The sequence below is a fragment of the Dreissena polymorpha genome, chromosome 2 (genome assembly GCF_020536995.1).
Source record: "Dreissena polymorpha isolate Duluth1 chromosome 2, UMN_Dpol_1.0, whole genome shotgun sequence".
Classification (NCBI taxonomy): domain Eukaryota; kingdom Metazoa; phylum Mollusca; class Bivalvia; order Myida; family Dreissenidae; genus Dreissena; species Dreissena polymorpha.
The window spans coordinates 4,047,090-4,061,385 of NC_068356.1; the positions used below are offsets into that span (position 1 = coordinate 4,047,090).

The 14,296-nt window shown below is 37.5% G+C and overlaps 1 protein-coding gene across 1 annotated transcript in view; it reads left to right on the forward strand.

Annotated features, from left to right (window-relative positions):
• Positions 1–14,296, forward strand: part of LOC127865529 (uncharacterized) — a 60,248-nt gene that overhangs the window by 30,198 nt on the left and 15,754 nt on the right. The window contains exons 16-25 of the mRNA XM_052405375.1: positions 466–594; positions 4,763–5,057; positions 7,617–7,819; positions 9,154–9,416; positions 9,714–9,801; positions 10,236–10,397; positions 10,772–10,970; positions 11,905–12,045; positions 12,466–12,709; positions 13,148–13,331. Of these exons, the coding sequence (XP_052261335.1) occupies positions 466–594; positions 4,763–5,057; positions 7,617–7,819; positions 9,154–9,416; positions 9,714–9,801; positions 10,236–10,397; positions 10,772–10,970; positions 11,905–12,045; positions 12,466–12,709; positions 13,148–13,331 (1,908 nt within the window). The remainder of the gene's footprint in view (positions 1–465; positions 595–4,762; positions 5,058–7,616; positions 7,820–9,153; positions 9,417–9,713; positions 9,802–10,235; positions 10,398–10,771; positions 10,971–11,904; positions 12,046–12,465; positions 12,710–13,147; positions 13,332–14,296) is intronic.

Consider the following 14,296-nt stretch of genomic DNA (forward strand, 5'->3'; position numbering starts at 1 on the left):
GTAGCTAAATGGATCTAAAGAATTATTAAGAATCCACTAACACCGTAAACCGTTTAAGGTTCAGTTGAAACTTAAGTGACAACGTGAAAATATTTGTAGCATATTGAAAACTTTTTGTAGCATATTTAACTCTTTTTAATTTTTATTGATAGTTTACCAATCACGGCTCATTTTAACGGCTGATGACCAATTATCATATGTTGTTGTTGTTGTATATCATTGGTCGATTTAAACGTGAGTTCACCTTATTGACTCAATTATACCTTTGAAATTTAATAGATTCCTTATGACCCAATTAAAGCATTGGTGAATCTTCTTGTTTAACATGTTATGCATACTGAATACGTTATTGCCGATTTTACCGATACATGTATTTGAAATTTGTAAATATATTTGAAATAAGTTCAGTCAATCAATTAAATCTGATTATTTCAACTCATTTGCACTTATGTGATTGGCTGTCAGGTACTGGACAACGTCGAGGTCACTCATAACTCAGAGCACCACGTGTCGATGGGTCTACAGTACTCCAGCACGCAGCTATTTGTGGGGGACATTCAGATGACGGCGACCAGAGGTCAGAACTTTGGACCAGTAAGTACAGGGGTTAACCCTTTGCATGCTGAAAATTTGTCGTCTGCTAAAAGGTCGTCTGCTGAATTTTTAAAATTAGCATTTTCTTCGATTTTTTTCAAAGAATACTATCAGAATAGCAAACAGATTGGATCCTGATGAGACGCCACGTTTTGTGGCGTCTCATCTGGATCCAAAATGTTTGCGAAGGCCTTCAAAATTCGGTTCCAGCACTGAAAGGGTTAAGACAAACAGTGATAAATTGGCCGCGAATATAATGTAAAGCTCGAATCATGGTTGCGATTATTAACTCATGTTTGCCAAGAGGACTCCCTCCTACTTCTAAATTGGATCAATTAATTTCCAAAATAAGGGATGTCTAGTATATTGTTTCTATATTTAGAATATCTTTTTAAGAAATTCCTTTAAGCAAACAGCGTAGACTCTGATGAGACGCCGCATCATGCGGCGTCTCATCTGGGTCTACGCTGTTTGCCAATGCATTTTTTTCTAGACGCAAGGCATATAGGGTTTAAAACTATTTAAATGAAACTGCTTGATATCGTATCTATTGTGTGTCCGAAATGTTTTATTATGCCTTGTAAAAAGTCTTGGGCTCAAAAAGTACTGTTTTACTTTTCTTTTTTTCCATAATCTTCGAAACCGGGCGGCATATAGTTGCCGCTTCTTCCGTCGGCCCGTTCGAATGATAATTTTGATGGGATTAAGTCTGTGTGAGTCTGAAACTTTATTAGCCCGACAATTGTGTCCGCAATACACATTGGCCATTCGTCCGTCTTCTTTTTTTGTGTTTTCCGTGCAAGATCTACGATCTACTGATGATCCGAATTTGATGAAACTTCATATGCAGCATCTCTATTGCGCGGACATGCAATTCGTTATCAGGTCGTTCTGGTCTAATGATTTTTCATAAGCCTTCGATTATGAATGAGTCATTTGCTAATTGAATGTTCATTTCTATGCGAGATCTCACGAATAAACAATCCGAATATTACTAAGGTTTGTATGCATTTCCCTTTTTGGGGTCTAAATGAGCAGCATATTGTCGTTCCGCTCTATTAATTCTTAAGGTAGTTATTGTCCTTTGAATAATATTTCTTTTCACCTTTCATTTCGGACACTTGTGATCCGTCAAGGTAAATGCCATATGATTAATGGTAGGGCAATTTAGAAGGAATTTTACTTCGGATCACAGGAACTCAGGAAGCGAAATTGCGAACATGCTGGACAATGACATATCGTTCTGCTTCAGTGACTTTCGTTGAATTTCTCTCCGTTAAATACATTTTATATGCATCGTAAATAGGTTCGTGTGGGGGTCGAGGGCATCCCACTCCATAACGTACAGAGTTTACTAGCAATGTGTGCATATTACAACACATATTTTATGTAATCAGCAATAGCTTTAAAGGGGCCTTTTCACGTTTTGGTAAATTGGCAAAATTACAAAAAAAAGTTGTTTCAGATTCTCAAATGTTCGATTTAGTTATATTTGTGAGGAAACAGTTATACTGAACATTTACCGTGCTCTAATATAGACATTCTATGCATCTTTTGACGATTTAAAAAAACCTGAAAATTATAAAGCCTTGCAAAGCGAAACGATTGAATAATTTGGAGAGTTCTGTTGTCGCTATATTTTGTGAAACTACGATGTCTGCTTATATATTGTATAAAACACATCTGACATTGTATGCGGCAGAATGGTCGAGGGGTCTAAGTCGGAGACTTTTTACGCCAGTTCAGTGGTTCGAGCCCTGTTGAGGGTTACTTTTTTTTCTTTTTAAATTTTTATTCTTGATTTTTTATCGGAGCTTTGTAGAGAAAATGTTTACATTTATCAATAGAAAGCATTTAATGACAAACTTCAAAACATGCCAAATCTGTGAAAAGGCCCCTTTAAAATTTCAATATAAACAACTTTTGCTCAAATAATATTTGAAAATACACGACTACTTATTCCCATTTCACAACTACTGAAGAAGTGGATACAATAGTTACCATTCTTTACATTTTTCTCAAATCATTTAACGTTTCATTCAGAAGTAGGCGCTGTAAGGCGATGCGAACATTGGTTTTATGACATATGCGCGGTGCAGCTCCAGACCATCCTGGGCAATCGCGCAGTCTTGCCCGGAGCTACGCTATCTGATATAACGTCGCCCAAAGTTTCGTGGTATCATAAGCGGAAAAGATAGCGCCTGACCCTACTAGACTGCGCGATTGCGCAACCTGGTATGGAGCTACGCTGGCATATGGCATAAGCCATATTTTCGCATTACGCGTCTCATATATGCTGATTAATGTGTTCTGCTGGTTATGCAAAAGGGGCTTTATCCAATAATTTCTCAAATATTTTTAGGAGTTTTCCGTTTATCATTTTCTGACGTTACACATTTTGGAAGTTATGTATAAGTTTAAATATCATCCTATCATCTAGGTCAATAATCAGGTATGCTTCGATGTGAAAGTGTAATTGCGTATCGTATGTGTGCATGCATTCGATTTTCACGTTGTGCTTGTCAATCAATAGGTTACGCATGCGCAATTAATTTCCTTCTATATTACATATAAAATAGTTGATGTTCGATATCAATTTTTACCATGACCAAGCGTTTCAACACTATATCATCATACATCATTGGAAAGATAAATGCATAATCTTTTGAAAAAAATGCATGCCATCAAATTCTATGTGTTGTAACTCAAAATATTTACCTTAGAATAGGCACACCAGTTTTGACACATGTGGAGGCGACCATTTTTACTCAAATAGTATGACCTACTTTCAAAGCCGGGAACCATCGACAGAAAAAGTAGAGCACAAAAATGGCTTTTTTTCTTATTGCTTACAAATATACCTTCAAATTAATACCAAAAACAACCATTTGCATTCTATTTTACAAATCCTAGGCAGCATTCACTGAACAATGTGTGCTATATATCAAATTGACTGCATGTAACCCTGTAAACAGGAGTTCCGGTTTGGGATTATGTGACCAATATGTTATTGTGTAGTTATGGCGTATGTGCATTACAATTTTCACTGTTGTTATTGTGCTATAGCTTGCGCGTGCTTTCTTCGTTATTTAACTAAAGCTCGATTGGTGATTGATGGCTCGGGTACTACTTAAGTGTACCTCGGGTATAAGTATACTTATATGTACCCCGGGAACGGAAAATAAACTAACAATAACCCAGGAATTATAACGCTAAATTGGTCGTTGTCGGTTTAAAAACAAATATGCTCATATATATGTCAATATTCTGTAAAATGGCATCTATAATATCAAAAAGCATGTTGTGGAATTTGTTGTTTCATAGAGAATTTAGTTTCGTATTCCGTTGTGCGTTTTACGACATCGGATTTAGGGCAGGAATAATACTCGGGTACAGTTTAAATTGCCGAGTACGTGGTAGTATATTTTCCCTACCCGGGGTACATAGAGGATATTTGTTGGATTCGATGGAATATCGATTTTAATTCACTCTAGATCATAAAAAATACATATTTTAACGAGTGGCACCATCGAATCTCACAAATTTTCTTTTTTATTTTAATTTCGCTGGATTTATGACGTCATTTTGTTGAAGAAAAGATGTCATTTCACAGTAAAACAGTGAAAAATATCGATATTTTTTCACTGTTATTTTTCAGTGTTTAAAACAGTGAACTACCAGTTTTATTTCACTGATATTTCTCTATAAACCCAAAGCACAATATAATTATAAGTATACTTAAGAGTACCCGGGGTACATTTAAGAAGTACCCGAGCCGACAATGAAAATCGAGCTTAACGAACGTATTAATGTACATTTGTATAAGCAATATTTGATTTAAGTTTACGCAGATAGTTTGCATTGATTTAACACTATTATTAATTAACATATAATATTTTCTGTTCGCATGGTAAATCTGAATATATTTACGAAATTAGCTTTTGATAAGCGAATTATTATAATCTAGCGCGCTTTAATCATGTATGATAACTGTTGTATATAGCCTTTATGGTTCTACTGTGCCATCTTTGTTTTGTTTACTTCAAATATTTTGCACATTTCGTGAGTACAAATAAAATAACGTTTGTTATTACGTGTATTATAATTTTACGAATATATTCTTGATTTGGCCAACACATTAATTTTTTTGCGACGGTATCTGTAACAGACCGGAAACAGTTTCGGAGCGTATTTTACAAACTCAAGTTACATCCCGCTGCCCATCGGAGTGTCCCTACTCACGACGATTGTCATCAAAATCCCTCGCGGAAATTCGTCAGAGATCACCGTGAAGGCGACATCGAACAACCAGGAAATTCAGGTGTGCACGGTGCGCGTCGTTGCGGCCGGAAACCATTTTCCTTGCGTGGACGACAAGCTGGTGAAGCGGACGTATGTAATGTCTGCAGACGGGACCGGTTTCAGCGAAGTATCGGCGGCAGTGGGAATAGTTACCAATTATGGTATAACGTGATTGTTTTCTTGCTATTTTATTGCGAGACTCCCTACTTATTTTTCTTAATCTATGAAACTAATAACCAACGTTTATTGAAACGGTCTCAAGCAGTATTTCTTCTAACCATTTCCTAAGGACAGCATTCTGTATAAAATCTGCAAGGTTTGTTGTCTATTGGTACCATCAAAGCTTCTTTCAAATATATATTCTTTAATAGTGAGAAAGATAAGACCGAAAACCAGCATTTAAATCAATTCAATACGTTGAAACTCAAAACTATTATTTATAAATAACCGACCGGTCTATACTAGCATGAAGGCTTCCATTTTAAAACATGAATACATAAGACAAAATATGTTAGGTTAGAAAAACACATCAACAAGGATGTGTCAACAAAGGCGGTTTTTTCTTTCTCTTAGATTTATACAGTTGATTTTATACCAAAACATAGCATTTAAGCAGTATTTTATAAATTGTTCTGCAACAAAGACCAAACCATTGGCGCTTATTATCAAACTATGGGTATGTGACCGTTTAGTTCGATTATTCGGTTTTTCGGATGTGTAACCTCAATTTCGTAGCAATACTGAATATTAAACAAATCAAATAAACATATTTCGTTTTGATTAATTGAATAATCAGTAACATCAGTCTCTAAATAATCAACGAATATTTTGAGCACTGATTTCATTCACGCGTCGGAGAAGAATTACCACAGAAAGGATGTTTTTAACAAATACCCAAGTTATGTCTCCAGACCGAGAAACGATCCCGCGATCCTCGACACGGTAATCTACCAACTGAGTAATCCGGTCGATTTTGTTAATTTGTGTTAGCAGGGCCGTACCCAGGATTTTTTGACTGGGGGGCCCAACCGGGAAGAGTTTGGGAGGATTCCCCCCTCCCTATATATATACTTTTTTTAATTTGGCTCTTTGCAAGGTGAATTTTAATGCTTATAAAAATGGTGTTTTGTGATATGAATTAATGGAATATAACAAGTCAATCAGCACATTTCGGAAGTCTTAAGCTTTAAACATTGTTGTGAATTCACAACAATATTAAAAGCTTTAGATTTCCGAAACTTACAGATTTAAACTGACTATTATCCACATCAACTTTCGTATTGCTTCCACCATTTTTTTTCACAAATCAATAACGTCACAGTTTTTTTCTCTGATTTTTTGGGAAATACCTTGCCTTTTTTAAGGAAAAAAATTGCACGAAACGCCTAATTTTGGGGGAAAGTCTTTAATAATCAATTTAACATATTTTACTGTTTTCAAACACATTCAAGGCAACAGATAATTTAATTATACAATATTTTACTACACTGGATCAGGTTAACTTATATAATGAGATCGATTTGTTGTTTCAATTTTCCTTTTTTTACCAATGAGCCATTAATAGGTTGACATTACTCAATTCTCGGTACTCAATTATCAATGCGGGGAATCACGTGGTCAGATTTGATAAAAAAAATTGCCGCCGATGCCTCGATTCGATGGAAAAATTGAGTCTTCAAACAGGTACATCTACCTTATTACTTACTTGTTTTTAATCGGATAACGCCTATCATAGGGCCAGCCGGAACCGTTTTCCGCTGGTTGGTCTGAGTGTGGAGATAACTCATGGAATATTTCGCGAGTTCCTGACGGAAAACGTTTGAAGACTCATTTTCTCCATCGAATCGAGGCATCAGCGGCCATTTTTTTTATCAAATCTGACCACGTGATTCCCCGCATTGAATTATTTTAAATACTGAATTCTGCCAAATTCTTATCTGTTGCTCGGCAAATTTATGAATCTGTTTTTCTTTTCAACAGACATGTTAACTATCTCACCGTAGTCTTTTTCAGTGATTTCCTTGAAAAAAATGATAAATACTAAGTTTTAATACCTTTGTCAGTGTTTTTGTTCCGGTTCAAATTCAAGGCCCTATCTCAATGTAAAAAGTATATATTGGGACCTAAAAATTCCCAAATAAAAGGTATTCAAAAAAAAAAACTTAACTTTTATAGGGGAAAAATACGTCTAGGGGAAAGGGCCTTCTCAAAGAAGGAAAAAAACCTGCGTCAGCAATTATCAGACCATATTCTACAACCTCCTGTAGCAGTTGCTTCACTTTGCTGCACTAATCAAAATACATGTAACATCAACCATCGATAGATGAAGCATTCATGATCACAATGGGGGACTGATCGGGGATGTGTGTACAAGGCGATAAGAAAACATTGCCTAGGGGCTTATCTCGATTGGCGAGCGCTAATCCCCTTGTTTATCAGGGACAATAAAACATAGCTGCTCTTTTGTTTTGAGGGAAAGTGTACTGTGGGCCCTTGCACAAGAGTAAAAATTGCAGTGGGCCGATCATTTAAAAAAAATCATAATTCGACAGCCAGCTGGGGGGCCCGGGCCCCTGGGCCCATGGCCTGGGTACGGGCCTGGTTAGTTATTGATTTACATCGAACAAAATTACAATTGCTGGTGCGTTTACAAAAATTAAAACATTCTATCATAAAAAGACGGCACATATATTTAAAAAATATATCATCATTAAATACAGGTGACACCAGCGGACAAATGACTCCCAACGGCTACATGGACAACGACGGTTTCCAGGTGGAGGTGATATTGCGCGCGGCGAGGGGATACCCGAGCACCACCGCGTCATACACAGTACACGTGTACCTAGACACGCAGAAAACTAGTGCTTTGGCTTGGTCGCTACCCGTTACCACTACGGAGAGCTTTGCAGCGGTTCCACAAGTAGGTTACATTACAGTACATCAATAAGTATCCATTCGCGGTCTCCCAAAAAGTAGTTTCCAATAGAGTTCCTTTTGTCTTCTGCATGAGACTGCTATTAACCCATTTATGCCTAGTGGACTCTCCCATCCTTCGAAATTTTGTCAATTTATTTCCAAAATTAGGGATGTCTAGTATATTTATTTCTATATTTAGAATATTTCTTACAGAAATTCCTTTAAGCAAACAGCGCAGACTCTGATGAGACGCCACATCATGCGGCGTCTCATCTGGGTCTACGCTGTTTGCAAAGGGAATTTTTCTAGACGCTAGGCATACATGGGTTAAATCTTATAAAATCAATGAAAATAAAGTCGAACTCTGTGTATGTGGAAATACTTGTATGACCTACTCCAAACTGAAACAGAGACATGTTCAACACAACCTGTATGTTTTCTGAGCTGGACAAACAAATTTTCCTTTTAATTGATAAGGCATAAATGTAATTTAGCAATATCATATTTACAGTAAGAGGTTATGTCATATGTTGCATTCATATGTCTCTTCAGCATTTTGCTGTATTTAAAAGGTTAAAAAGTAAGTTAAAATTACTAATTACATAACAGTATCTGCAGAGGTATTAAACTACATGTATGTTTATTGTAAGGCAGTATTAAATCACTTATGCAGATACTTTTTGGTTTAGCAGTACAAGTAGGGCTCTTGGCGACAATACATCTCAAAAGTGCAATTTATTATTTTGACTTCCGGTTGTATTGGTTTTCTATGTTGAAACGAGTTTAAATAAAAATTAATACGACAGTACATGTGTTACTTATGGCTAAAGAGCACCACATTTTCATATGAGCCATTCCACAGAAAACCTTATCAATTATACCAGTCGGGGCGTAAGGATAGTATTAGTGAGTATTTTAAGCCGCGTTCTGTGAAAACGTTAGTTGTAATTAATGAATTGTACCTGCGTAGAGTGGTGTCCTCAATGAGCCCGTGTAATCCGCACAGGCTAATCAGGGACGACTCTTTCCGGATAGATTGGAGTTTTGTTTAAAAGAGACTTCATTTTTACGAATAACCTTAAGGGCGGAATGTATCGCATCGATTTGAAGGGCGGAATGTATCGCATCGATTTGAAGGGCGGAATGTATCGCATCGATTTGTCCATTCACATGGTATAGGCTAATCTGCGACGACACTTTACGAGCATACATTGAACCCCGTCTTCTTGGGGAGAGGCTCATATATATAATATATATATATATATATATTTTTTTTTTTTTTTGTTTGTATCATATCTCATTGGATAAGCACACAGAAAACGATTGTTTACTCAACAGACGACAGCTCAAGGTCCAGTGAACGCCTCGATGTCCATCGGTGAGATGACAATCGGCGATAACAATTCCACCGTTGCCATTGGCGACGTCCGCATGGTCACCATGGATGTCGTAGTACCGGAACGTTCTGAGTATGATCTGCGCGTGTCGTTTGTGGTCCCGGTGGGAGACGTCGGTAAGATAGAGATCTGTGACGGCGCCGTCATTTTCGTCGGCGATAACGTGCCGTGTGTCAACAATGAGGTGGCTCCAACGTTCCAAGGGTAGGCAGGACGCGCGGTATTGTCTGGCATTGTGCGATGTGTTAGTTTTAGGGTTGCCACTAAGAAATATTGCGACATTTAACATTAATTTATTGAAATGTTTACCTACAACGCCTTAACAGTTGTTTGTTAATCAATAAATGTGATTTAATAAACAGAAACAAACTTGTGACGTACATTCTGTACTGCACACATGTAAATATTTTTCTTTGTCCGCTAAAAAGTGTCTGCTCTTTGTTATTGTATAATGATAGGAACGTCTTGTTATTGTGCGGATGTATGCGTGGTATTTTTCAGAAGTTCTGATTACAACAGCACAGTGTCATTCGACCTCGGTTATGTGTGCAACAAACCTCTCTACCCTGGCAATACAGGGGCCAATACGGTAAGATGCTAGGCAGTCAATAAATATTATTTTCAGTCATGTAATCGCAGCCTTCAAACATTTCAAACGAAATTGTCTAATTGAATTATCACAATGAGTGAACGAAAAAAATAAAATAATAATAATAATAATAAAAATGATACTGATACTTGTGTTATTTGTTTTTATTATCCTTATTAAAATGAATATTATTATAATCGTTATGTTTATAATCAATATTAAAATAATTCATGCTTTTTTGTTAAATAATAATAATAATAATAATAATAATAATAATAATAATAATAATAATAATAATAATAATAATAATATCTATATATTATTATTATTTTTATTATTTTCATTCATACATCTAATGCTTCTTCTTCTAGTAAATTAGTTTAAACAATGTTAACAATTCCAAACTACGATAAAACACGGTGTTTTTTACTCAGGTCCGTCTAGCCGCCTATGTGAGGGTGGTTCCTAACGGTCTCGCGGTCCCCGGCTCCACAGTATCCATTTCCGGTACTGTCCAGACGTTCACGTCAACGGTGACGGTCGGCACGTTAACGCTCACCGTTGCAGACTCGTCCATATTTACGGACCGAGTGGTGGTATGTAAACTAATTCTAATAATCTTATCCCTAAATACTAATAAAATTAACTGGTATCCATGTTATATACACTAGGGGGAATGTTAGAGATTATGGTAAGTTTTTCATAACTAACTCAGGTACGGCACTCCATAGAGTATTATTAGCTATCGAAAGTCAAGACAAAAATACAGCCATATTTCTTTGCATTCATTTCTATTGTTAAATATTTGCCAGCATGGTTTGCGCTATTTAGAGCTCTGGCAAACTATATGTCCATTAGTCTTTTTATACCGTGCAGTGCCGCACAATTCATGCAGGCATTTTGTATCATGTCAATACTACGCAGTGTTCTGATTAATACACGGACTATGAGTTTCCCTTTCCTATCACAGAGTCTACCCAACGTCCCAAATGACACGATAATGACGTTGAGCGTAGCGAATCCGTTAGTGATGAACGTCGGTCAGAACGTGACGCTCGACGTCATCGTAAAGGTTCCGCCCGTCTCCGTCTCAAGGTTTCTGTTTGACGCCGAAGTACCACATGACGGCACCTCCGCCTGCATGACCATACGGGACATCCGGGTTGTTGGTTGGTAGACCAATCAATGACAAAGATATCGTTATTTTGTTCACAATACTACTTCACTAAAACAGTCATTCACGTAACCATTGACTTCGTTATAAGATTTACTTAACCCATATATGCCTAGTGGACTGTCCCATCCTTCTAAATTGGATCAATTTATTTCCAAAATTAGGGATATCTCGTATATTTATTTGTATATTTAGAATATTTCTTACAAAGTTCCTTTAAGCAAACAGCGCAGACCCAGATGAGACGCCGCACCATGCGGCGTCTCATCTTTGTATACGCGGTTTGCCAAGGCATTTTTTCTAAACGCTAGGCATAAATGGGTTTATTAAGGGAGTTAATGTTTTTCCGGTGTGTACTTCATGCTGGTACTGAAAGTAAATTAAGACTTTCATGGAATCAAAGAAACGCATACAAATGTTTCCTTTTCTTAATATGCAATAGTATTGATTATATTATTTAAATGGAACAGTGAGTCCTATTCAAAAAATAAGACGTATTCGGTGGAGTCTGAGCTATTTTTTAAATTGCGGCAGACCGTCTTACCAGGCTATGTCAAATGCCCACTTGCCCGAATAGTTCATGTATGATAATGTAACCCAGGTTCATGTCATACGTAGGGGTAGATTTAATAGATTCTTGCTCTGGGACAATGGTTTAACGCATGTGCAGAAAGTGTCGTCCCAGATTGGCATGTGCAGTCCGCTGAGACTAATCATGGACGATTCTTTCCGTCTAGACGGGACCTTCGTTTAGATGAAACTTCCGTTAAACGAGAAATTTCAGAAAAGGGTGTCGTCCTGAATTAGTCTGTGCGGTTTAACAGTCTTATCTGGGGCGACACTTTACGCACATGCATGAAGCCCCTTTGTTCCCACATCGCGACTCAATCCTATTACTACTAGTACAGCGCATTTTCGTCTACGCTCAGGCTCCCTGGGTCGGAACGTGCTGTGTGTGGAACCGTCTGTGAACAACAAGAACGTGATATACACGCCTTATTACAACAGCTCTCTCGGGAACGGGCAGACCACGTACGGGTACCTCGACGTCGGCATAATTACCAACACGGGTTAGAGTTCTACTTCAATTTGCCGCCCCAAAATGCAGTTTTATTGCGTTACATACATGTATGTAGATATACGATTTCAAAAAAATAAATACATGTATGTATATAATTAGTTATTACCGGTAATTACATATTCGAATGACGTAAACATAATTTCATTAATACTGTAAGCATGATAAAACATGCTTTATTTTACTGATGCCTACGCATAAATATGCACATGTTTGAATGCACAAACTTTTATTTAATTCTTGGTTTTGAATTTCAAATATTCCAACCTCATTGAAAAACAATTATATTTAAATTGAAAATGTTTTTTTTTACAAAACCGGGAATAAGTATACATTATTTCATAAGAAGTACCATAACCGACGTTGTTTAATAGAGTTGTCGGATACCACTTCATTTCGTATTCCTTTCCAGGTGTGACTTACAAAAGGAAGACGCCACCGAACGCCACCACCGACGACGACAGGCTGCTCCTTCAGCTAGATATTCAGATGGCAGACTGTGCTACGAATGTCAACGGGACGCTTCTTACAATAAGCTTGGGTCACAAGGTTGCTAATTATGTATTCATTTACGAACATCCGGTGCAGGTGCGCAGAGACACGTTGGAGAAACCGGACATTTTTCTTGAGGGCAGCGTTAATGCGGCCTCAAACAGGTTAGGCGTTGTTTTACTTAACTGAGCTTTGACGCAGGCGTTAAACTAGCTCGCGATCTTTTAACCATTATATCTATAACTTTTATTAAATACCAATATTTCTGACGTATCGGCTTACAAGCTCACACGAATACAATATAATTATATATGATTGAACATACATGTACTTTGTTTCATATTGATTACTATTGCTTTATTTTATTATTACATTCACACCTGAACATGTATCCTAAAATGACACACTGTCGTGTTTTAAACGTCAAAACAGCTTGTGTTGTTTTATTGTTCCTGTTGTTTGTTGTTGTTTTAAAATATGCATTCCCCAGAATAAGTTTTAAAATATGTATTCCCCAGAATAAGTTTTAAAATATGTATTCCCCAGAATAAATAAATATTACATTTGACCGTCATGTTATATTGTATTTGAATTGTTCATAGCTCGGCGGTGGTTTTGAACTTTGCCTCCTACCACTCGGTAAACTCCAGTGCGGAGGGACTGAACACCAGTTACCGCCTGTGGTTTCCCGCGTATTTGATCCCGCGCACTCCGCTTGTGTCCAGCAACAAAAGTGACTGCGTAATTGTTCCAGACTCAAGTGTGACGTCTTTAGTTGAGATCCAGGTAAACTAACTAAAACAGAAGACATTATATTCAAATGTCGATATTAACCCATTTATGCCTAGTGTCTAGAAAAAAGGCATTGGCAAACAGCGAAGACCCAGATGAGACGCCGCATAATGCGTGTTTTACACTTTATTCTGTATACATTCTATAGCATGTCCTTACTAATTATGCCCCTCTTCGAAGAAGAAGGGGTATACTGTTTTGCTGGATGTCGGTCGGTCTGTTTGTAGGTAGACCATGTCGGTAGAACAGTCTGAATGTCGGTAGACCAGTTCGTTTCCGATCCATAACTCGTCAACAAATTTACCGTTTGGCTTGATACTTCACTGTTGAAACTGGGGTCACTAGGTCAAAGGTCAAGGTCACTATCACACTAAGTGTGCAAATCGTTTCCGATCAATAACTCGTTAACGAATTGACCGATTGGCTTGATACTTCAGATGTGAATTGGCCTTGGACAGTCGATGGCCCCTATTGAAATTGGGGTCACTAGGTCAAAGGACAAGGTCACTATACACTAAGCGTGAAAATCGTTTCCGATCAATACAATGTAAACGAATTGACCGATTTTCTTGATACTTCACATGTGCATCGGCCATGGACAGTAGATGACTCCTATTGAAATTGAAGTAACTAGGTTGAAGGTCAAGGTCACTATCACACTAAGTGTGAAAATCGTTTTCGATCAATAAATCGTTAACCAATTGACTGGATGGCTTCATACTCCACATGTGCATCGGCCTTGGACAGAAGAGGACCCATATTGAAATTGGGGTCACTATGTCAAAGGTCAAGATCACTATCACACTAAGGGCGAAAATCGTTTCCGTTCAATAACTCATCAACCAATTGACCAGTCGCCAACTCCGCCCACATTTTGTCGATCAGCCAATCAGATATCGATTGTTCACACACCCCTCAGCAACGCTTATCTGGCCGCCATTTTGTCCGACAAACAAAGC